General features: G+C 40.3%; 1 protein-coding gene across 1 annotated transcript in view; it reads left to right on the top strand.

Moving 5' to 3' along the window:
* The window catches only part of SDCCAG8 (SHH signaling and ciliogenesis regulator SDCCAG8), a 247,243-nt gene that overhangs the window by 72,620 nt on the left and 151,078 nt on the right, over positions 1-23,545 (top strand). Inside the window, 4 exon segments of the mRNA XM_030302262.1 lie at positions 1,353-1,428; positions 1,431-1,504; positions 9,890-10,024; positions 12,897-13,013. Of these exon segments, the coding sequence (XP_030158122.1) occupies positions 1,353-1,428; positions 1,431-1,504; positions 9,890-10,024; positions 12,897-13,013 (402 nt within the window).

Here is a 23,545-nt window from a genome sequence, read left to right as displayed (position 1 = left end):
TCTGAAATTCATAATCTATCAAGCTCTAAGGGCTTAAATTATAGAAAAACTATGCTTTTTCACTTCTTTTAAAATCTAATGTAAAATTTTATTTTACAGGCATCCTCAACTAGAACTGGACTTGGGACCAAGTCCCTGGGAGAATCATTTTTCAGTTACTGTATATGCTTGTCAGTTAATCTGAGACAATTAAGTTTTACCCTCGTATTTTATAACTAGGAGTACAGCAACTTTCCAGAAGAGTTTGAAGGAAATTAGGATTTAATGCTTTCCAGATGAAGAGAAGAAAATTCACCTGTCATACCCTAGATTATTTATTGTTATATTATTGTAGCTTTCTCCAGAGGGAAGCAGAGCTACGCATAAAGCCTGTGGTGCTTACTGAGACAACAAATGTGACTCTATCCCACTTGTAACTTGATACATACTTACACAGTTTGTAGGTCATATGAGACTTGGGTTTCTTGGCTTCCCAATTTAGGGGAACGTAGCTGTTGAATGAGGTGGATATTGGATATTAGATAAGAGCCACTGGAATAAGACACCATAGAATGACTTAGATTTTCTGTCAAGCACCTTAGCTGTATAGGGTTTTTTTTTAAAATGGGATTTTGAAGCTAGTTTATTGTTGGGTGTTACACATAAAGACACTGGGAATGTAGTCGAAAGGAAGTTAGAAAGTTTTTGCTTCTAGAAATCCAGAGTGGGAAATTGAGACTAAGAACAATTACGGACTCGTAAAATACCAGCAGTGAAAGATGGTACTTCTTAGCTCATAAAACTAGGTAGTAAATGCTCTTTTGAGTCTTTCCTTATCTAAACTTTTTATTATTACCTAATTTTTACTTTAGTTAATCAAGTTTCGGGAACCTCGATTATTTGATAATGTTAAAAATAGATGCCTGTATGTAATAACCAACTCATCTCATTTTCAGTTTTGATCTGTTTAACCAGGAGCAAATGAAAAATCAGTTAAACTGGAGACTCACATATTTCATTCAGTATAAACATGATATATAATTGAAATATAATATGAGAATGCTTGAGTTTTCTGATGCCCTTTTCCAAATTTGGACTCATCTGTGGCCTTCATCAGGGTCCATTAATCTGAATTCTTTTAGTTGCTTAGTTAATACAGCGTTAATTATGAAAATTGAAATATGTGAATAAATGTACCATTTGAATAGTATTTTAGATCTGTAATTGGTATTGACAAACGAGTATAAAATTCTTCTAATGGGCTTTACAGCGAGTTGTGATGATTTTAAGTAAAATCAAGGCTTAATTATCTCATTTTCCCCTCACATTTTCCAAACTCTAAGACCCCATTTCCCTCCATCTTACTTTGGCAGGCTTTAATCCAATGTGAACAGTTGAAGAACGAACTGGAGAGGCAGAAAGAGCGACTTGAAAAAGAACTCGCATCGCGAGCAGAAAAAGGGCCTTTGAGAAAGAGATGATGAAAAAGGACCTAACAAAAGAAAAGGAGGACCTGGGATCAAAGGTACCTGTGGATTCAGTTTGTTCCCTGCCCTGCAGCAGAAATGTTTGTGGTGATGTCACTGATGATGCTGTAGGCTACAATTTTTGAGTGAACTCTAAATTTTAAAAATCTTGTAAGTAGCCAATTGCTTATAATTTAGAGTTCAGAAACATTTTCCATTTTTCCAATGTATTTCTCGAGAAAAGGTATATTCTCGGACCTCTCCAAATAAAACAGTCAATTCGATTCCATGCTGTGAAATTGTAAAATTTGCTTTGATCCCTCCATTCTGTTTGAGTCCCTGTCTCCTGTTTCTCAGAGGAAAGGAGGTGCTCTGTGGATATATCCAGATTTTATTTCAACCTGGGTGAAGTCAAGGAGCAGTGACTCCCCCACTTTATCCCCCACTCTCAAATTAGACTTGCAGAAGATAAAACACATGTAAGAAACCAAGCGGCCAAGGAAAAGTGATTATGTACACGGTACAAAGCAGGTACCCGATGAATAATGAACATAACCGGATGGATGAATAGAAGGGAGAAGTGAAGGGCCAAAAGAACAGCTGGCCTGAAATGGGCAGTGTTTGGGAAACAGTAAGAAACTGGAAGAGAGAGGGGCACCTGGTTAAGGGTCTGACTCCTGATTTTGGCACAGGTCATGATCTCATGGTTTGTGAGGTCGAGCCCCACGTCCGGCTCTGCACTGACAACGCGGAGCCTGCCTGGTATCCTCTCTCTCCCTCTTTTATGCCCCTCTCCTGTTCACTCACTCTCTCTCTCAAAATACATAAATAAACTTAAAAAAAAAAAAAAAAGGAACTGGAATACAGAGATAAGTGAAACCTAGCTTTCAAGTTGCTATAACAGAGTAAAATTGAGCAAGATGTGGTCCATGAAATGACCAAAACAGCAGTTACATGTTGTTGTTGTGTTTACAGCAACTCGCAGCTTGTACCCTGAATGCTGTGCTATAACATTCTAGTGTGTGATAATGACCTTATTCAGCACGTGTCTCTCCTGAGTATCTGCTATGTGCAAGGCAATGTAATCCTGAGGATGCGTAAAGAGAAAAATCACCAACTCTGTCCAGTGAATTTGAAGTCTTACGGGTGCCTGAGGCATTTACTGTAAACTCCCCTTGTCTTATCCTTTAAAAAAAGCAAAAGTGTGCCTGTGGAGAGCCCACTATGTGTCAATCAAACTTTCCTTCTCCGGCCAGAATTGGTGATCTGAGCCTTGCGGATGGCACCAAGGTGTATCATGGCCTGAGTGTCCACGGTGCTCTTGCTGCTTTCCAGCAGTCCTGCCATGCACTCCTCTCTCCCATTCACTCAGCATGGGGCAACAGATAGTAACTGGAGGGCTTGGGGGTGTGGGTGTCTCAGGACCAGTGCAGTGCTGCTTACAGAGGAGGGAAGAGGAAGACACTAAACACACACTTCCATAAATGAGTTTTTCATTACCACTGTGATAAAGGCAAAAAAGTACAGTATAGGGTACCGTGAGAAAATCTGACCTAGTCTAGGCAGCCATGGAAGACTTTCCTAAGAAAGAGATTTTCAAAATGAGACTCGACAGCGATGAGTAGTAGTCAGGTGAAGAGTTGAGGGGAAGAGTTTCAGACCCAGGGAAACAGCACCCCCCAGACTCTGAAGCTAGCAAGCATCATACTTTTTAGGAATTTAGGGGAGGCCCAGGTGACTGGGGCATAGGACGTGGGGACAGTAGTGGGAGATGAGTTTGGAGCAGTATGCAGGGACCAAAGCAGGAATGACCTTAAAATCCATGTGAAAGATTTTAGGTTTTATCCCAAACCAAGTGGAAAACCATTGAACACCTTGAAATTGGGCAGCGTCATGCTGCCATTTCTATTTGAGAACTTCCATCTGTCAGTAAATTGGAAGAAGACTTGGAATAAATGCCTGGAGATCAGGTGGGAGGTAATTATCGTAGTCCCGGTGGAAATGATGGTATCTTGGGCCCATTTTCAAAGACTATTTTTTTTTTGTTTATTTATTTTTGAGGGGGGGGGCCAGGGGCAGAGAGAGAGAGGGAGAGGGAGGCACAGAATTTGAAGCAGGCTCCAGGTTCCGAGGTGTCAGCACAGAGCCCGATGCGGGGCTCGAACTCACAGATTGCGAGATCATGACCTGAGCCGAAGTCGGACGCTCAACCGACTGAGCCACCTAGGCACCCCCAAAGACTCTTGTAAATCACTTTTATTCTCCTCAAATTCTCTACTATACCACACTCCCCTCATTCTCAGCAGAGTCTTACTTACCTAACAAAGAAAACTGAAGCCAGTGAGTGGTAACCACTTCAATATTTATCTTCCCCTCACCTGTGCCTTCAAGTACGATTTCACCAGCATCCCAACACAACATTGTCAGAATGGGAGAGGCCTTGCGCTCATTCTTTCCCCTTGCTCTCGGTCCCTTTCTCTCCCTCTACCTCAGGGAGCTTCCTCCTTCTCAGGAAAGTCCCCTCGAGTTTCTCTCACCCATTGAAAGAAACAATCTTTCTTCTAATCCAATGGTTCTCAATCTTGGAGCCACAGACGTTCCAAAAATCTCATTGTCCTGTCTGCGTCCCAAACCAATATGTGAAAATAACCGTGAGTAGGATTCAGGAGACTGGATCCAGGCGACTCCAGTGTGTATCCCAGGTTGGAAACCACCTCAGTAATTCCATGTGCCTCCTTACTCTTGCCCTTTATGGTCCAGTTTCTTGAGAGGTCTGTCTGTACATGCTGTCTTTATGCTCTCTCCTCTGATTACCTCTTCAGCCCCTGCATTTCAGCTTCTGTGCCCACAGCCAGTGGAATTACCATTGCTATGTCCTCCTTGTGCTATTTTTAGCGAATATTTGTTAGTTCTTATTCTCTTTATTTTTTTTATTTAAAAAAATTTTTTTAATGTTTGTTTATTTTTGAGAGAGAGAGAGAGAGAGAGAGACTACAAGCAGGGGAAGGGCAGAGAGAGAGGAAGACACAGAAACTGAAGCAGGCTCCAGGCTCTGAGCCATCAGCACAGAGCCCGATGCAGGGCTCGAACTCACGAACTGTGACATCATGACCTGAGCTGAAGTTGGACGCACAACCGACTGAGCCACCCAGGTGCCCCAGTTCTTATTCTCTTTAAAAGATTCTCTTTCCGGGGCACCTGGGTGGCCCAGTTGGTTAAGCCTCTGACTGCTGATCTTAGCTCAAGTCTTGATCTCATAGTGGTGAGTTCAAGCCCCAAGTTGGGCTCTGTGCTGGGCATGAAGCTTACTTTTAGAAAATAAATAAATGAAAGGTTCTCATTCCTTGATTTCTCTGGATTTCTTGATTTGGGAGGATGATAATGTGTGCCTTTTAGTTTGCTCAGAGTTTAAAGTGCCTTTGAGACAATGAAGGAAACGCATCCAGAAAGCAACTTGATGGAAAGTTCTAGAGTTTAGCAGAGAGCATTATATTCTGATGTCTTTGGCATTAGAGTGGCTCCCGGTTTCATGTATGTGACATCAATTCCTAGATCCTCAGCTCTCTAGTGATCTCCTAAACCAGCTTCTCTTGCCACGCTCCCTCTCCTACGGGAGATTGCCCAACTCTGCAATCTCGCTGGCATTTTTGTCTCCATCCTCTCCCTTACCCTACTCATCACGAAGTCACCAAATTCTAGAGATTCAGACACCTAGGCGTTTCCCATTGCCCTGTCTCCCTGCCATGCATATCGTCACCCGTGGATGACTTCTACAGCCCCGAGCACTCTCCTTGCTTCCCGTGTCACCCCTAAGCCACAGCCAGGATGGTCTTTCTAAAACGAACTAGGCAATATGTCAGTCTCTTGCTTTGACATCCTTTCCTGTCTCCCTGCCTCTCCTTGGATAAGATTTTGGATCCTTTAGCATCGCACACAGATTCTGCATTTCTCTGGCTGTCTTTGGTTTCCCAGTCTCATCTCCCTTCACCTTTTTCCTTGTATCACCACCATCCTGCTCTACTATTTTTCTTTCAGGAGTTTCCATGTGCTTTGCCCCTTGCTTAGAGGAATCTTCTGCTCTGTGTCCTTCGTAACTGATCCTTCCGAGTTCTTCTTGAGACCACCTTCTTTCAGAGATGAATTCGGAGTCTCTCCTATAGTCTCCTGTGACTCAGTTAATTGCAAATTCTTGTTGAATTGTTTGTCTCCCCCAATTTACCACGAGTCCCCTGAATGTGTGGTCGCTTAACATTGTCATTGCTTGGCACATCCCACTCACATAAAATGTGCTCCATGTGAATTTGTTGAATGAATGAGTGTAACACAGGGGAAGAAGAGAGGCCCTGTGCCATTGGAATCATGTGACTAGGAGGTTGTGCTCTGTGCTGGGGATCAGAGGATCAGAACGGTCTGTGTCTGCCTGAGCTCATGGAAGATCTGGGGAGGAAGGTGGCCTATGGACCTGTAAGTAGGATTCGGAAATACAGAGCATGAGGGAAGGGATGCTGGCTGGAACCAACAAGGATAAGGCGTGGAGGGAGGGGACTTTGTGAAGTGAGTGTTGTGCGTGTGACAAAGAACAGGACCAATAGCAAAGACCAGCTATTATTCACGCCTGGGAGACTCTTAATTTGGGGGCTGTTCAGTGGAAACCTTTAGCCCTGCTGAGCGGTTCCACTTGAAAAAAATATGGTGGTGAGAATTCCTGATAAGGAAGGACAAAGGAAGGCCGAGAGTGCCAGGCAGCATTCCAGGTGCTCTTGTATAACACAGCCTCTTTCTTAACACTAATAATTATTCCAGGAGCAAAAGTGGCAACAAAAGTACAATGTATGGCTGAGACCCCAGTTCATGTGTCTTGCCCTCAGTGAGCCTTGGCTGGCATTTCATCTCGAGGTCCTGCCCTAAGTAAAGTGTCTGAATGAAGAGCTGGAAGTGCTTCTTACATTCTGGCAAGTGCTGTCACCAGGAAATGGCAGAAAGTGGCTTTGGAGTCAAAGGATTCAGAGTTGAATCCAGTTTGACCTTTGTGTGACCTTGAACAATTCTTTTAACCTCGCCAGATTTCAGAGGAGTAAATAATGGAGTTGATCTACTCAAGGAACTGATGGGCTTAAATAAGAGTGTTTCGGAAGTACCTAATATACCTCGCTTAGAGCGGACATTTAATGGCTTTCAGCTTGAGGCTAGTATCATTCTTACTGCACAGAAAGAGGAGTAGGCTGAGAGGATGGAATTCTTGCACCTGCGTATTAGCAAAGCAGGCAGATTTGAATATAAAGCCTGGCTCTCCTTTTTATTCATTAGCTTGAATGCACGTAGGCAAATTTCTGGATTTTCAGAATCTCCTGGTTTTTTTTCAACTGAAAAATTAATCCCATATAATTCCTTCTCCAAGGGGATTAAAAGAGAGAACGTGTATCCCACTGCCTAGCACAGGAAGTGTATCTGAGAGGGAGACAGAACAGTTCATCCAAACGCTGGGAGAGCTCTGTAGTTTGTGCTAAAGAGCCCCCCCTCGCTGCCCCCCATTTCCTAGCAGTAAGGAACGCTTGCAAGACTTTTAGGCTTTGCTTCTCTCTTTTTGTTCTTTTTTTCTTTGCTTTCTTCTTACTCATTCTCGTTAAATTTCGTGTGTGTGGGAAGCTCTTGGAGAGCAGATGTCTTCTACCTAGACAGATTTCGAATCATTCCCCCATGAGCAGGACTTGCTGTGAGTTTGTTTGCTGTCTTCTGTTACGGTCCTTGGCTGCACTGAGCCCCTAGGTTTGTTAGTTCAGTGGGCCATTGATCATATTTATTGAGTGCCCCCTATGGTCTACCCATTTTTTTCAGTTGGTTCCCTTGATAATAGTCCATCACTAGAATTCTTAACTCTTGCACCCCTTGTATAGTGAGTACCACTTTCTACTGTGTTCAGTGCACTAGGGACCACCTTTGTATAGAGATTTCCATCAAGCTGTCCCAGCCTGGGTGTCCTTGTCTCTTGCTTGCCCCTGTCAAAGTTTAAAGGACTTGCCTGATGTCAACGCCCCGGACATCCAGCAGTGTTGCAGCTGTCCGTGTTACTTGTGTCTCCGCAACAGATGTGGATGGAGACGCTCCTGCGGTGTAATGTTGACTTCCAGATGGTGGGCGTGGGGAAAAAGGAGGTGTGACAACAGGAGCAGAGGCCTCAGGAAGTGGGTGACAGGAGGGAGCAGACAGGTAGTGGGCACAGGGAAGAAGTGATGGGTGGCAGAGGGAGGGAATCAGATGGAAGGAATGTGATTTGTTACACGCTTATTATAGAAACTGACTCAGAATTTACAGTTAGCAGGTTAATGTCTGCATATTTACTGCAAAAACCACCAATGTTAGTATGTTTACCATAAGATACATCTTCACACAAATATGATTTTTAGTAGCTGGTAATTAAAGTTTGCTGCTGTGGTATGGTTCCAGAGAAGCTAGAATTACATTCATAATATGGATACTCATGAACCTGAATTTTCAAATTAAGGATATAAATTAATCTTGTTATTTGCTGCATTTAACTTCTTTTGAATTTCAATTTCAAGTTCAGATTATAATGTGAATTAGAATCATTTGTAGCTGGGTATTAGTAAAAGTAGCTTTATGTGCAAATTGGACTTTTAGCCAATCTTTTGACCGTAAGAAGGACATGTAAACAAACCATAAGTGAAATACACAATTCACCCCAAAATCGCAGAAAAGTTAATGAATGTATCTACCATTTAATTAGAAAATAGCTACCAGGGCTCATTATTTCATATGTGTCAACTTTAGTTCGTTATGTAATTCAAAGGCAATCTTGATCTGTGTCACAAAATCCGAGTTACTGATTTCAGTTGTGAAAACTGAATTCACACCCATATCAGTGTGCAACGGTAGATTTAAAATGTTATTTCAATTTTGTTATGAGTTCTTGTTTACCAGATTAAAAACATATATATCTCTGCGTGTTTCACTCTCGAGGAAGGTAGCGTTTCTTCTTCATGTCAAAGCTGCTAATACAAATAAGAAATTAAGAGTCTAGGAAATTTTGACTTACTGGAGCAGAGTAAAATGTAACTGCAAACAAAAAAACTGTAAAATGGGTTAAATCTAAGACCTAGAAAGCATTTCTCACCCTGAGAAGAAAAACTAAGAGCCTGAGATCCGTAGAGTGGAGTGCTCCTCAGAAGAGCTGTTTATTCCAGTGATCCATTCCTCAAACATTTGGTGAGGAATACGCCCTTGAGCAACTTGCAGTCTAACGTGGAAACAGACAACTAAACACAGTGAGATAAGTACATCGTTGGAAGCGTGCAGACCTTGCGGTGTGATGGAGATATATAGAAGCTGTTGTGGGAGCCATACACCGGAGTGAGAGTCGAGATATGAAACCACAGTATTGCATGAGCAGCAAATCCGTGAGAGTGGATGTCAGCTGCAAACAGCAGACATGGCCCCCCCAGGACACAATAGCTGAATAGCAACCCTGAGTGCATCAAGGGCTCCTATTCTGTGCGGGGAACAAGGGGGTCAAAGAAACTTCCTGGAGGAGAGGGGATAATGGCTGAGAGGGGAAATAACAGGAGCGCTGGTGGTTTTGTGTAGCAAAGTGAAGTGCATAGAGCCTCCTCTGTTGGTGTTGGGGGGAAGGAGAGTAGGATCCATTGAATCTCAGTTGCTCTCTCTAAAGAGATCTGCCTCTCCAGCTCTCCCGACCAGTCCTTTTATCCTTCCATGTGAGAGAAGAGTTCAAGACTTCTCTGATTGCTTGACATCGCCCCTGAAATTTATTTGTATCAGCCTCTTCCACAACTTTTCACCTTAAAGTTTCAACCCAAACTTTGATTTTATCATCTTGTTATATATTTCCCCAAATGAGGGTAGAGACCCAGGAATAAATGGGAAGGAAGTACATATTTGAGTCATGGGGGACGGGTGAGTGGAGGAGGTGGAAAAATGGACATACCCGAGCCACAGAGAAATGATCTAAGAGTGAACCCAGTGGCCACGTGAAGACTATTAATTCAAGATTTTTTTTTTTTTTTACATAGTGTCTTATTAGTCTGAGGTGCACCATACAATGATTCAACAGTTCTATACATTGCTCTGTGCTCATCAAGATAAGTGCACTCTTAATCCCCTTCACCTGTTTCACCCATCACCCCTCCCCCCCCATCTACCTCCTCTCTGGTAACCACCTGTTTGTTCTCTGTATTAAGGAGTCTGTGGGTTTTTTTGTCTCTTTTTCCCCTTTCTTTTGTTTCTTAAGTTCTACAAGTGAGTGAGATCATACGGTATTTGTCTTTCTCTGACTTACTGTCTCTAGGTCCACTCACGTTGTTGCGTGTGGCAAGATCTCATTCTTTCTTATGGCTGGGTCATCAGTGTTCTCAATATTTATTTTGTCAAATGCCATTATCATTTAGGACTTTTATTTCCTCCTATAGATATTGTCCCTGTCTCAAAATATTGCCCAACTGGAGGTCCAGGTTGAAAAGGTTACAAGAGAGAAGATTTCAGCTATTAATCAACTAGAGGAAATTCAAAACCAGCTTGCTTCCAAGGAAATGGATGTCACAAAGGTACAAAGTGAGATTCTAGTTTATAATTTTTTCTAATGCACAAAACTCAGAAAGAAGCACGGAATAGAAAGGTTTTGTTATTTCAGACAGTAAAGGTCCACCTAATGGTCATTAAGCAAACATTTACTTATTACTGGCAGGCCCTTTGATGAGTGCTGAAAATACAAAGATGAATTAGACACAAATAATGTCCATGAAGAACTCAAAGTGGCTGAGACAGACTTGTCATTAAGCAAGTGTCACTACTTTAGTCATTGAATGTGTGATAATCCCAGCATCTCTAAATTAGACAGTTAGGAAAAATGTTTGCCAGAGATAGCATTGGTTTGGTCCCCACAAAAACAGTAAAAGACATATATATATATATATATATATATATATATATATATATATACAACACCAAGAGTGTGCTTAAAATAAAAAATTTTCTACCTCCCATTCCTTTTCATACCTGGTCTTCAATATCAAGGTTCTCACACTAAGTGTCTTATTTTATTGGTCCTTAAATTTATACTTCAAAACATCACAGTGTCTGCACTTCGGGCATCACAAACTTGTGAACCAAGAACTAAAATGTTTAATAGTCTCAACTGGCCACTGTAAGGTACATATTTATGAAACACGAGAAGTCCATGTAGATATCAGTAAGCAGTTGCCTTAAAACTAAGAAACTACGTGTGAGCACGCATGATGTAATAAATTAAATGGATATATTTTTTACCAGAATGTACACGGATAATTTTGTTTGCAATGTATACCCTTTTCATATCGCATTTTAGCTATCAACATATTTTCCTAAATGTTGACACATTTGTAATGCCAATGTTGCTTTATAATTTGGTAATTGCAATTGCCTTTAATATATAGAAGAAACAAAGCCCATTTTTTTCTTTTTTTTCCCTTGAATTTCTTTAATTCTCCATTTGCTTTCTAAAACTCAAGTTAGCCAATATAGAGGTTTAAAGCTGTCATATTTGCCAATATCATCAGCGTGTTTGTGTGGAGGCTAAGGGTAAATGTAAGGGAGTTGGGATAGAGGGGTGACAGTGGTTAATCCAGATTTAGGGAGAAAGCTGTGGTGAGTGTTCAGTCCATTGTAGGGAGAGAACTTTCTGTTGAAACATGTACAGTCGAGATGCCTCTTCTATCTTTAGAACTGTCCAAAAAAACACTCCAGCATCAGAAGGGTGCCTTGAGGTGGCTCCAACCCTGAGATGAAATCATTCTACTTCAGTTTAATTCGTTAGTTTATTTTAGATGAAATTCAAGTGTCATGGATAAACTTAGCAGATGCTAACGTGGAAGCAGTAAGGCAAGGGAACTTTAAAAATAAAATTAAGGGATAAAATAATTTTAAATAAAACTTAATGCCTAGGCATTTATTATTACACAATAATTATATGTTGGTATTAGGTTTGAAACACCATGGCTGTGTAATTATTATTTCCTGGCGTCAATTTGGTTTTTTTCATTTCATTCATGTATATACATCGAATAGGTTGGAATAGTGAAGAACCAAGAAGGAAAGGGAATTAGGGCCCCTCTAATTTTTTTCTGTCATTCTTCATTTTAAACTTTATTTAGCTTTAAAATTAATAACTTTTTATAAATTACTAGTGTTTTTGAAATGGGAGGGGTCAGCTCTGACACATTCAAGGCATTTGAATTTGAACTTCAAGTAGAATTTTCAGTAATTGTATTCTTTTCCTAGTATTTTGAGGGCCACTGGGGAGAAACTTACTTTTTCCTCTGTCAGATTGGTTTATTTTTAAAAGTGTTTTTTTGTTTGTTTGTTTGAGCATAGGAGATAGATGGAGGTTTTATAAGATTCTAATACCTCAGTAATGATAAAACTAATTTCTAAAGTTCTGATTGTATTTTCGGATAAATACCAAAATTGAAAGGTTTCAAGCACCTATAACCATTGGATGATACATAATTTTTAAAAACTTGTATTTGTAAATCAGAGACTGAATTAACAGACGTGTGTGTTAATCTCTTACAGGTTCTCAGTTATCTCAAAGGCTCATAATTTCTTTAGATTTATCTGCTGAATTGCATTTACCAAATATATTTACCTGTGTGTAGAGCCCTTGTATAAAAAAAAAAATTATACAAAAAAATTGTGTAAGGGATGATACACAACACTTTTAGGATGCTGTGTGTGTTCATTATTTAATGATATGTTAAAATCATTTCACTTAAATGTATATTTTCCTTTTATGTTGAGTGCTACAGTTATAAATGCAGAGTGTGCATGGTTCCAGTCTATGACTCTTACGAGACAGTGTTTCTTAATTTAAGTGCATAGCACTGTGCATAAGATTGATGTTATCTAAGAGACTGTAGTGAATACTAGGGACCACTGTACATGTAAATACCGATCATATAGCCTATTAGCAGAGAGAAAAATTCCTTTATAAATTTCTTGAATAAAAGCCTAACTGATCAAATCTTTAAGGGAAACCTTTCTTTTATAGAATGTCTGTTTAACTGTAATAATTTGAATGAGTATTGATATAGCTTAATATTTTAGTTAATGATTTCACCTAGTTAAGATTGAGGTGATAATGCATTTTGGATAATAGCATGCAATTGAAACGATTTTTCCCACAAAAAATCTTGGGCACATTACTTAAATTTCTCAATACATTTCTTTATCTGTAATCTGAAGTTGTTAAACTCAGTGGTACCTGATACTGCCTTCTCATCTTAACAGAATACATTGAATAGTCTATACAGAAAATGCCATTCTTAGAAGAGTTCTATTGTATTTTATTTATATGACCTCTAGGGGGCACCAAAAGATCTAATTGCAGGCATTGCCTGGTAGATTCCAGCAGCTATTGATGTAGTTTTTACAATCTAACAGGTGTGTGGGGAAATGCGCTATCAGTTGAATAAAACCAAAATGGAGAAGGATGAGGCAGAGAAGGAGCACAGAGAGTACAGAGCAAAAACTAAAAGGGATCTTGAAATGAAAGATCAGGTAAGAGATGACAAGGGTAACTGCAGCAATTAAAGACCTAATTAAAGACGTAAGTTATTTATTTCTATTATATTGCTTCTAACTAATGGAACAATCCAGTTTATACTATTAAAAGAATTTCATTTCTAGTTGCCTAAAATTATCACCTTTCACATGAAATGGTGAGAATACAGCCGCATGCATATAAAATCCCAATCTGACAGGTCATAAATAATACATTTGGATATGTGTATCTATTACTTACAAAAGTAAAAAAAAAAAAATGTTCTAATGCACAGTTTGAACCTAAAATATACGTACATAAAGTTCTTGAAAGATGCCAACTTGAATCCAATTTTAAGTGAAAAAGTTTAAAATTTGTAAGATGAGATGAGTTGATATGTAAATATGTCAATCAAATTGATTGTTGGCAGAGTGAAACCAGTTTTAACTAAGATAACCATGAATACGTTTGCCTAAATACAGGGAAATTAGAAATGTTAGGGGAAAATGCTGCTTACTTCAATCTCAGCTGAACAGATGTTTTATGTTATATCTTTGTTGAGATCGTGTAGATACTCCAATTTTAATTGTCGACATGGATAAAGTTTTTAGAGAGGCAATTCTAATAGACTCACTTTGGATTTTCTATTTTTATGTTACAGTACAGAACATTGGAGGCTCTCATTCTTTATATTCAGCAAAAGCAGATTGATAAATCTATTCCATTAAAATGAGTTCTCAGTGTCAATATTTTTTTAAAAAAACACCACAATTTAAAAGTAGGTAGCTCTTGGTAAATTTTTTCAAAACATATTTCTAGTTCAAGGCATTTTATTATACTTTCCAGCATATTTTCCCTTTCAACCCCGTCAGCTTTCTATGCAGATGACACAGAGACAGTTGGGAAAAGTATTAAAAATGAAAGTGATAATGAAATTTAGTACAAAAAGTTTTTCAAGGCATAGCTGAAATCTCTGGCATTAAGTTAACATCTGAACAACCAAAATCAGATTCTGCTTTTGTGCCGCTATATTCAGACTTTAATTTTCAGAATTTTCATTACTAACATGTACGGATAATGAAACTATTTCATGGCATCCAGTTGGGGGCGTGCCTGATAGTAGAATTGAAAATCCTCTCTGTCCTCGACTGAAGGACTAAGACTACCACACCAAACGGAACTTTCCTTTCCTTTCCTTTCCTTTCCTTTCCTTTTTTCCTTTCCTTTCCTTTCCTTTCCTTTCCTTTCCTTTCCTGATGTATTATGACTTTTTTTTTTTAAGGGTATCATCTTGGTTTGCTCACTAGCATTATATACTTTTGTAATAGTATTTATAGCATCTGCCCAATATAACATCTTGGACTAACTGGGAAAACAAATAGGAAGAGTGTCTGAGTTATTTAAAATTACAGGATAATGTTCCAGAGAGAAAAAAACACTATAGGAATAATAAGATTAGCATATCACTTGTAAATGAATAACGTGTCGAAGTGTTTGTAGTATTTGTCTTTCAGAGCTTATAGCTCTTGGCAATTAACCAGCAATGATGTGGAGGCTAAGGTTGCAGGATTTTAAAAGGAGCCGTTTCCATTTGTAAACCATTTCCTGCTACATAGTGAAACATTAGCAGTTTTCATAATGATTTCCAGTGTTTTTAGATAAAGATGTGCCTTCTCAGGAGGTCAGAGGGTTAGGAATAAAACCTTGGACCGGTTACAAGATGCTTGTGATGTGATGTGCTCGTTACCATTTTCTCTTGGACAGAATGTGAGGAAATCTTATAGGTACTCTTTGTAACTATTTTGTATCAAACAGACAGTTTCTGAAAAGAAAGGAGTGGTGTCTCATTCCGAGGATGATCTGGACGAGCAAAGCAGCAATTGTTCTTTGGTCTTTCAGCCATGACCTGACCTTCTGTAAGCAAGACCAAAGAGCTCCTTTGCTTGCCCACCATCTGCACTCAAGAGAGAAATTTACATTCAACTTTTAAAAGCTGGGCATGTCGAGCATTTATCTGAAATACTTATAATAATATAAAGTGTATTTTACTTTTAGAGTGTTACACATCACGCAATTGAGCATGACAAGAAGGCCATCTCTAGCTTCACAAACAAAGTGTTCCTTGTAATATAGTCATTTTATTCATATTTTTGTTAATCTGGACTCTTGATACATTTTTAAAGTAGGTGGGAAACTGTGAGATTGGAATGTGGTAAGAACAAGAGCTTTTTTGATGTCTACAAAATAGGGCAAATGGTTGAGCACCAAAATCATTTTCTTTGTGACCCGAGCCTTGACTCTGGCATAATTAGAAGGAAGGGTTAGGGGACTAACAATAGCGATCTCTTCCTCCCACTTTCTCCTTTTCTTCTTTATATTGTGTCAGGAACCCATGGGCGGATTATCCTTCCCATCAACTCCTTTGTATCACATCAGCATAGAGCGGCCCTGCCAGCCCGAGAGGACGCTTCTTGAACTAAAAAAAAAAAAAAAAAAAAGACATTTGGTTTGGAGGAGAATGAAAAATCTGTACCCTGATTTTTATTACAAATTTTTTGCAAGCAACAGGTACACATACACACACACACACGCACACACTCCATTACTGGAATTTAAAAACATACAAAGAGAATGTTAGTATGAACTCCCACATCTCCATCACCTAGGCTCACCATTTTGCCAATTCTATTCCATCGATCTCGTGGGTTTTTTTCCTCTCTTCCTCCTTCGTCTTTTTTGTCGCCTTTGTCGTCTGTTTCTTCCTCTTCTCTCCCGAATTCTGTCTTCTTCCCCCATTGCTCCTTTTGCTGAAGTATTTGAGGCAGATCTGAGACATGATGTTATTTCACTCATGAACCCCTCAGTGTGCATCTATGAAGGATATTTTTTTTCATAACCACCAGGTCGTCATCACACATGACAATACCAACAATAATTCTTTAATATCTGATAATGCCAAGCCCATATTCACACTCCTCTGACCATCTTAACAATGTCTGTTTTATGGCTGTTTTTTTTAGAACCAGACAGACAGGAGCATTTTTGTGTGTCAGAATGTTATGGTTTGATCTTCTTTAACAGGAGATAAAGGGATATCTCAGCAAAATTTCAACTTTCTTTATCTGTTGTTGTCTCATTAAATTTCACACATATATTTTGATTGTGCTCTGAATTTATAAGGTGCGTCAGCATCATTCTAAAGAAATATGAATTAATCCTAGAGCCAACTGTCTGAAGGAAAATGGCTACCATGTCGCAACCCCAATAGTCATATCCTGAAGTGAGCCCTGTAGAGTCTGAAAGACAAATTTTGTAATTAATTCAGTCTTACATTTAAGATTCGGGAGTGTGACTGGAAGCCCATTACAAAGGTTATGGCCGATGAAGTAGTGAAAGTTTCTTTGTCACCTTCCATTCTGGTAGATGAATCTCCGAAGGTGATTCTTCAGAGCTAAAAGGTTTGATCAGGGCATAGTATAAACAGAAAATGCAGTAATTTCAAATGTAGGGGAAAAGTGATGTTTTAAAGGTATTAAAATAAAAATTTTCCTTTCTTTTATAGCCTTTCTCTTTCCCCTTGTCCCTTTCTCTCTCTCTCTCTCTCTCTCTCTCTCTCTCACCCAGTTATGGTGTTTTCTGTTTGCTGTTTAACTTCGGATGACCTCCAGCACAGGGCTCCCCGGGGTGGGGGGTGGGGTGAGCAGTGGGGAGACCTACCTGGTAGCTGGATCAGGGTAAGCAGAGGCTGTATATTGAGGCCACTGGGTGTTGTCGGAGGCAGGGATGTAGCCACCTCTGTGTGCTGCCCTGTGATGTCAGGGGCACACACCCTCAACCCCATCTTCTCCAGGTTCACATCTGGGCTCCTGTCAGAGGCAGAGCATGACAGCAGTACACGACCCCACCCCCACGCCACCCCCATGACCTGATTCCACCCGAGACACAGGGCAGGATCACAACACAGCTCGGGCCAGACGAGGGAACTGCAGGGGAACAGGTGTCTGAGGACCGTCTCGGGGCTGCTGTGAGGCAGTGAAGGGACAAGACCGCGGACCCGAGCAGCAGCGCCACTGCCTCCTCAGACTTTCCTGACAAAACACAAGTGCCAATATATAGTCATGAAGAAGTTCGAGAGGTCGACCACAGAGCGCTAAACGGCAGGCTTCTCAACACGGGGCCCCATCTGCCTGCACCCATCACACGCCCGTGATGGTGCCAAGGCAGTGGGAAGAGGCAGGCAGAGGTGTGGTGTGCTGCTGCACGTACGTGCACTCCCACTGACACACGCAGACGTGGAGTGTGTAACACGCCCATGGGCCCCGTACCCGTAACCGACGGCTCATGGGCTGAATCGACCGACTGTCTGTTTTGACAAATAGTTGTGTTAGAACACGGCCACATCCATTCGTTCTCTATTATCGACGGCTGCTTTCCTGCTACACAGAGTTGAGTTGTGGCGGAGACACTCGAGCCCACGGAGACTGAAACATTTACTCTCTGAGCCCTTATGGACCAAGTCGGCCAGCCCCGGCCCTGGGTATAGAAATAGAACTGTATGTCTTCGGGTTCTCATGCCTTTCTAAACAGTGGAGCTTGGGTTCAAAGACTCCTCAATCTTCGATGATAACTTAATGGTTTTAGAGTATATCTCAGTGCAGCACGTGGCCTCTTCCGTGGCCTCTTCGTCATCTCATGGCCTTGCCAAATGAGTGTGTGACTGCTTATGGCGTCATCATCTTAGTGGTGGCACATGGTGTAATAATGGCTTAGGTGAAGAGTATAAATATAAAAGTTGCTCTGCAGCACAATTTCTTTTAGGTTGGTACAGTTTTTTTCAGATAAGACTTTTTTTTTTTTTTTCCCACCAGTATTGCATAAGTTATAACTTTGGAGTTGTAGCTACAACTGAGCAGGAGGCATTGAAGTTCAAAATTACTTGAGTGGGGTAATGAAAACAAATATTTTAGGGTAGGACACATATAAAAAAGAAATAGATCAGAAAATTTTGGCTAGAAAAATTGGGCCAAACAAGAATTTGAACTCCTATCTACAGCAGTATGATTCAGCACTTTAGGACTGACGTCATAGGTGGACAGTTTCAGTGGAGGAATTATTTCTGAAGTACAGTTGACTTATTTAAATTGTTGCAAGACGTGCATCTGTTCTGTATGGCTTTGTGTAAAGATGAGAAGAAGCCTTCAAAGTCCTAAAAGGAGGTCCTACTGAAGGGCAGAGAAATAAAGACAATGAAGAAAAGTTGAAGAATTACACCTTTTTATTTCGAGAAGTCTAAATCTTCGCTACCTTCACGGACTAGACAGATTCTTTCAGGGAGGAAGCTTAACACCTGTTTAAACGCCTTGATCCTCAATATGGAAAGAATAAGGAGAAGGCTATTTAATCACAGCAACTGGAAATCACAATAGCCTGAAATAAGAACTTTCTGACAGTAAGATGATTGCAGTAGATTGCAGCAACGGGCAATGGAACTTTCTTCCCTGAAACTGCCGGTTTCAAACAATAAGAACAATATTCTGAAAACCCAGCAAATGGACCTCCGAGGTCCACTGTCTTCTACTGGATTGTGGGAGCATCCTCAGAATATTTCACTCCGATCTGTTCAAGTGGCTAGTAGTGGTATTTGTCTTTCCTGCTTGTAATTTAGCACCTACAGATTAAAGCGAAATCCTCCTCAGCTCTGTTCTCTGCTTTGTGTCTGTAATGCCATGTGATCTCGTCGGAAGGCTTTGGGGGAGTATACTGAGATAATGGATAGCTTCTGGAGAGCTAGACTTGAGAGACTTTCCAACTACCACCTGCAGTCTCACTTCTGCCTCTGAAAGCTGACTGGGAGAGGGGCCACTTGGGCATGCCGTTAGCACATGTAATCACTCGGTCCTGGTGATGACAGAGCTGCTCTCCAGTGTTCTTCACACCCTCTTCCAGCGCTGGAGGCTCAGCGCATCCCTCTCCCTGCTCCTCACTCAGGCAGCAGCCGCGTGCGAGGGCTTGGCCTACCCAGGCCGGTGCAGGAGGCACCGAGGGGGTGCTAGCTGGAAGACCCAGGTCCTGCCCTGAGGGAGTTTATATTCTAGTTGAGGAGATGGGGTACACATTTGAACATGCCTACAAAAACCTTGCAAAGCAGCATATCGACAAGTGCAAATTAATGTAGTGTGAACTTCATGCTGGCTACAGCCCATGCGAGGCAGAATCTGGTTCCATGTGTGTGATGCAATAAAGCTTTTTTTTCTAGCATCTTCCCTAAGTACGCCCTAAAGCATTGTTCAGATAAATTTGTGTTCTTATCACAGCCTAACCAAGAATTGTGAGAAAATTCTTCAGCCCGGCGTATGTCTAATAAATCAGCCTCTTTTGTTCTTGCGCCGCGCGCTGCTTGAATGGGACAAATGGGATCATGTAAATAAAAATAAAATTCATTTAATAAAAGATTATTGAACTTCTGTTTTTTCTAAAACACCATGCAAAGTTAATTTCTTCATTTTAAACCGTAATTGTGTCGGTAAAATTACAAAATTAGCAGTTAAAAAGTAAGTTTTTTTTTTGTTTTTGTTTTTTGTTTGTTTTTTTTGCACAGAACAGTTTCCAAATCAATCCAGTGAATAATACCAAGTTGGAGATTATTGGGGCATTCATCATTTGATAACTCTGTTAATATTTTGGGCAGTACTTGTTTACCCCATTCATGAAAACCCAGTGGAAATTTATACGCTCAAAAAAGAGTCCTTTGATTCTCCAAGAGACATGGTAATGCTATTCACCATAATGATGTATTTTTTAAAAATCAAATGTGTAAGCAGAAACAATATATCTGAAGATAGCAACTTAGGGCTGTTCAGAGATAAGGGTACAAAGAGGATAGAAAACAAGCCAGTTTAGAAAGCATATGCCTTGTGGGGTAAACATTTAGAAATAAATGTCTTTGGATAGGAATATAAAACTGTAAGTGAACTCAAGGAATTTTTGCTGTATTTTCAGATTCACTGGATATACGTATTTTGGTCCTTAAAAAACTTTCCGCATGCTTCTTTTGACTTTAAAGGTTGGACCCACAGACCAACCTGCCGCTCTTGGAGACCATCGTCTTGGGTACCAAGTCCGCAATAGGGGTAGCTACCAGATGGCCAGCAGCGTTTTGTGTGGCCACACTGGCCAGCAAGCTGGGAAGCGTTAGACATAGGGCAGCTACGTGTGCTTTTTCTTTTTTTATAGTCCAGAAATATTAGTACTGATACCCAGTGTAAATATTACTCATTACTACAGATGTACAACTTTTAAAACAATATTATATAAACATAAGCACATTCACAGAAGCCAATAATTCCATCACCCAATAGAGCAAATTGTTTTCATTTTTCTGTTTTACCTTTTACTTTTGTCCATATGCATATATGGTATTTGCAAAGAGCAAACATGCTACTTGGTAGAATTCTGGTTTTTGCTTATTTCACTTAACTATATCTCCAGCATTTTTATGTGTTACTTCCTCTTCTTCATAGTGATCACTTCAATATGGCCATGTACCTGTACTTTTAAAGGAAAGAATAATAAGTCAGGTTTGGGGGCGCCTGGGTGGCTCAGTCTGTTAACTGTCCAACTTCAGCTCAGGTCATGATCTTCCGGTCGGTGAGTTCAAGCGCCGCATCGGGCTCTGTGCTGACAGCTCAGAGCATGGAGCCTGTTTCAGATTCTGTTTCTCTCCCTCTCTCCCTCTCTCTCTCTCTTTCCCCTTCCCCCGCTCATACTCTCTGTCTCTCTCTCTCAAAAATAAATACAAAAAAAAAAAAAAAAGTTGGATTTGGAATAGAACAAACACTGTTTGTTACAAATTTAGAATTTTTTGCCCTAAACTTCACTTGTTGCTTTAATTCAGCAACCATATATGGCATGCACTGTGCCGGGCTGGAGCGCACTTCTGTTTTTTGGTTCTTAGAGAAGGGAAGATGTAAGGCAGGTATGCAAATAACTATATGTCAGAGAGGTCCTAGTAACTATAATCAGCAAACTACACAGGGGGATGGGGATTTAGAAGAGGGAGAGATGGCATCCTTAAAGGATGGGTAGGACGTTGCCCATTAGAGATGAGAGAGGAAGGCATTTTGGTTGGAAGATCCAGTGTGACAGCTTGAGCAAAGGAATGGGAACGGTGGGGTGGGCTGTGGAAAAGGAAGATGCATTCAAGGAACATATGTGTCTTTTGATTCCATAGCATGCTTGCGTAACTGACCCCAACATCTCCAGTGCCATAGAAAATAGGCTTCTTTCTGTAAGGTTCAGAATCCCAGTGCAGTTCCCTATTATGTAACATACTGCACGCCCTGCAGTCAGGCGTAGAAGTCATGTTATATTTGGGGAATATTTGCATTGGTTTTTCATTTCCTTTGTAGTGCTTTCTACGTAATAAAATAATTTCAAGATTTTCAAATTTCAGATAGGATACAATAAAATGTCATTTTATAAATAATGTTAGAATCAAGTAGGATTAGTTTTTTTAGAAATAAAGAATTCACAGTTTCCTTAATGATTTGTAGAAGGTATCTTCAAATGATGGAAGATATCTTCAAATGACGGGGTCCTACTCGACCTTCGGACTGTGAGTCCAAAGACTTGACTTCTTGATTTGGCTTTTCGGCTAACTTCCTGAGCAAACCTCTTAGAGCCTCACCTTCCTTCCCAGTGAAGTGAGAAGCTTGGAGAAGTGATAGCTAAGGTTTTCTCTAACTCAAAATTCCTCCGTTTCCAGAAACACAGGAGATATTTCTCTGCCTCTCTTAATTATGAACTAAGTATTAATAAAATCAATATAAATCGCATGGAGTTTCAAGTGTCATTTCAAATATTCCAGTTATTCAGCTGATCTGATAAAAATGAAGTTTTACTGTCACCAATTTTAGATCATATTTTTTCATTATGATTAATAATAGGACAATAAAATGTCTAGCCTTTTAAACAGTTGAATTTAATTACAAGACAGACTTTAATTTGCAATAAGGATTAAAGCCCTACTCTGAATTAAGAATGAAGTTCTATTGGATACGTTTCAGGCAACAGCACACTGTCCAAGGAAGTATTTTAGAGGAGTAGCCAGCTTTCCTGAAACCCGTGGAATGAAATATCCTCAGCTGGAGTTCCCGTGTGAACTCTCGATCCCCAGGATGACAAGGGTGTATTCCTGTTGGAGAATTATGATCCTAATAGCTAATGCTTTCCCTTAACACTTCCACTTGGTGCTCTAACAAAAAGTCCAGGAATGAAATGTGTGGCAGTTCTGGACCTAGGTGACCTATTATATGATCATGTTCAATTTCTGTATTTTGATTTTTTTGTTAATCATCTGAATGAAAACAACAAAAAAATACTTTTTTAAATTCTCTTAGAGATTTCATGTATCCCTGGAATGTTTCCTGGGCCCTCATTGGAGTCCGGTGTAAGAGACCGCCCCAGGCGGAGGTTATAGATACAAGTCTGCAGATTCTAGATGTAACTGACTGTTAGTAAGTTGCAACATGTCTAGATTCTCCCATTATTCTTGTTAACAGATTGTCAAAGTAATTTAACCCTTTTTTGGTGTTAACATCTGTAGTTAGGTGGATCAGTTATGTAGTCACATTTAGTTTTTAGGGAAAAGACAAGAGAGCAGCAGTGTCCTTATTTCTTGCCTGCCTACAGCCTTCCTCATGAGGAATGGGACATTGTTCTTTGTATCACATCTCTCTACTTACAACCGAAGTTCTGATGATCATTCCATCTCTGCTCTGCCTCTCTCCATGGTGATAAGTCATGCACCTGATAGCATCAGCCTGGCTTTGGAAATCATGAATCAAGCTGTGGTTGAAAGTTCCCACTGAAGTGCAGGAGAGTGCTCCTGTTTTCTTAGAGTGGCAGCTAGGGGAAAAAGAGAAGTAAATGCTTCTGGGAACACCTTAAAAAGATGGACTGAAAAGAACTGTTCCACTTGAAAGTTTGTCTCTTCATTGCGAGTACCGCCTTTTCTTTTGGATCCTTCTTTCACTTGCTCAGAATTTTACATAGAAACCTGAATTCACTCATAGTGAGAGATAATTGTCATATCCCAATTTGAATTAGAAACTTTAGGGTATCATGTTCAAGTTGCCTCTCCACTGAAATTTATCATAGAATTATAGGACCGGGTCAGTGTTCCTTTCCTAAGTTACTGAAGGTCCACTCTCTGTATAGTGATTGAAGCCATACAAGGGTTTGCATAGCAAGAACCAGATATGTTTTAATCGAAAGGTGGAGTTAAGATAGGATCAAATATCTATTTATGTCTATATTTAATTTAAAAAAAATTTTTTTTAACGTTTATTTATTTTTGAGACAGAGAGAGACAGAACATGAATGGGGGAGGGGCAGAGAGAGAGGGAGACACAGAATCGGAAGCAGGCTCCAGGCTCTGAGCCATCAGCCCAGAGCCCGATGCGGGGCTCAAACTCACGGACCGCGAGATCGTGACCTGAGCTGAAGTCGGACGCCCAACCGACTGAGCCACCCAGGCGCCCCTGTCTAT

This window comes from Lynx canadensis, chromosome F1 (assembly GCF_007474595.2).
Source record: "Lynx canadensis isolate LIC74 chromosome F1, mLynCan4.pri.v2, whole genome shotgun sequence".
NCBI classification, from domain to species: domain Eukaryota; kingdom Metazoa; phylum Chordata; class Mammalia; order Carnivora; family Felidae; genus Lynx; species Lynx canadensis.
Note: the sequence above shows the minus strand (reverse complement) of the source record. Positions and strands in the feature narration are given on the sequence as shown.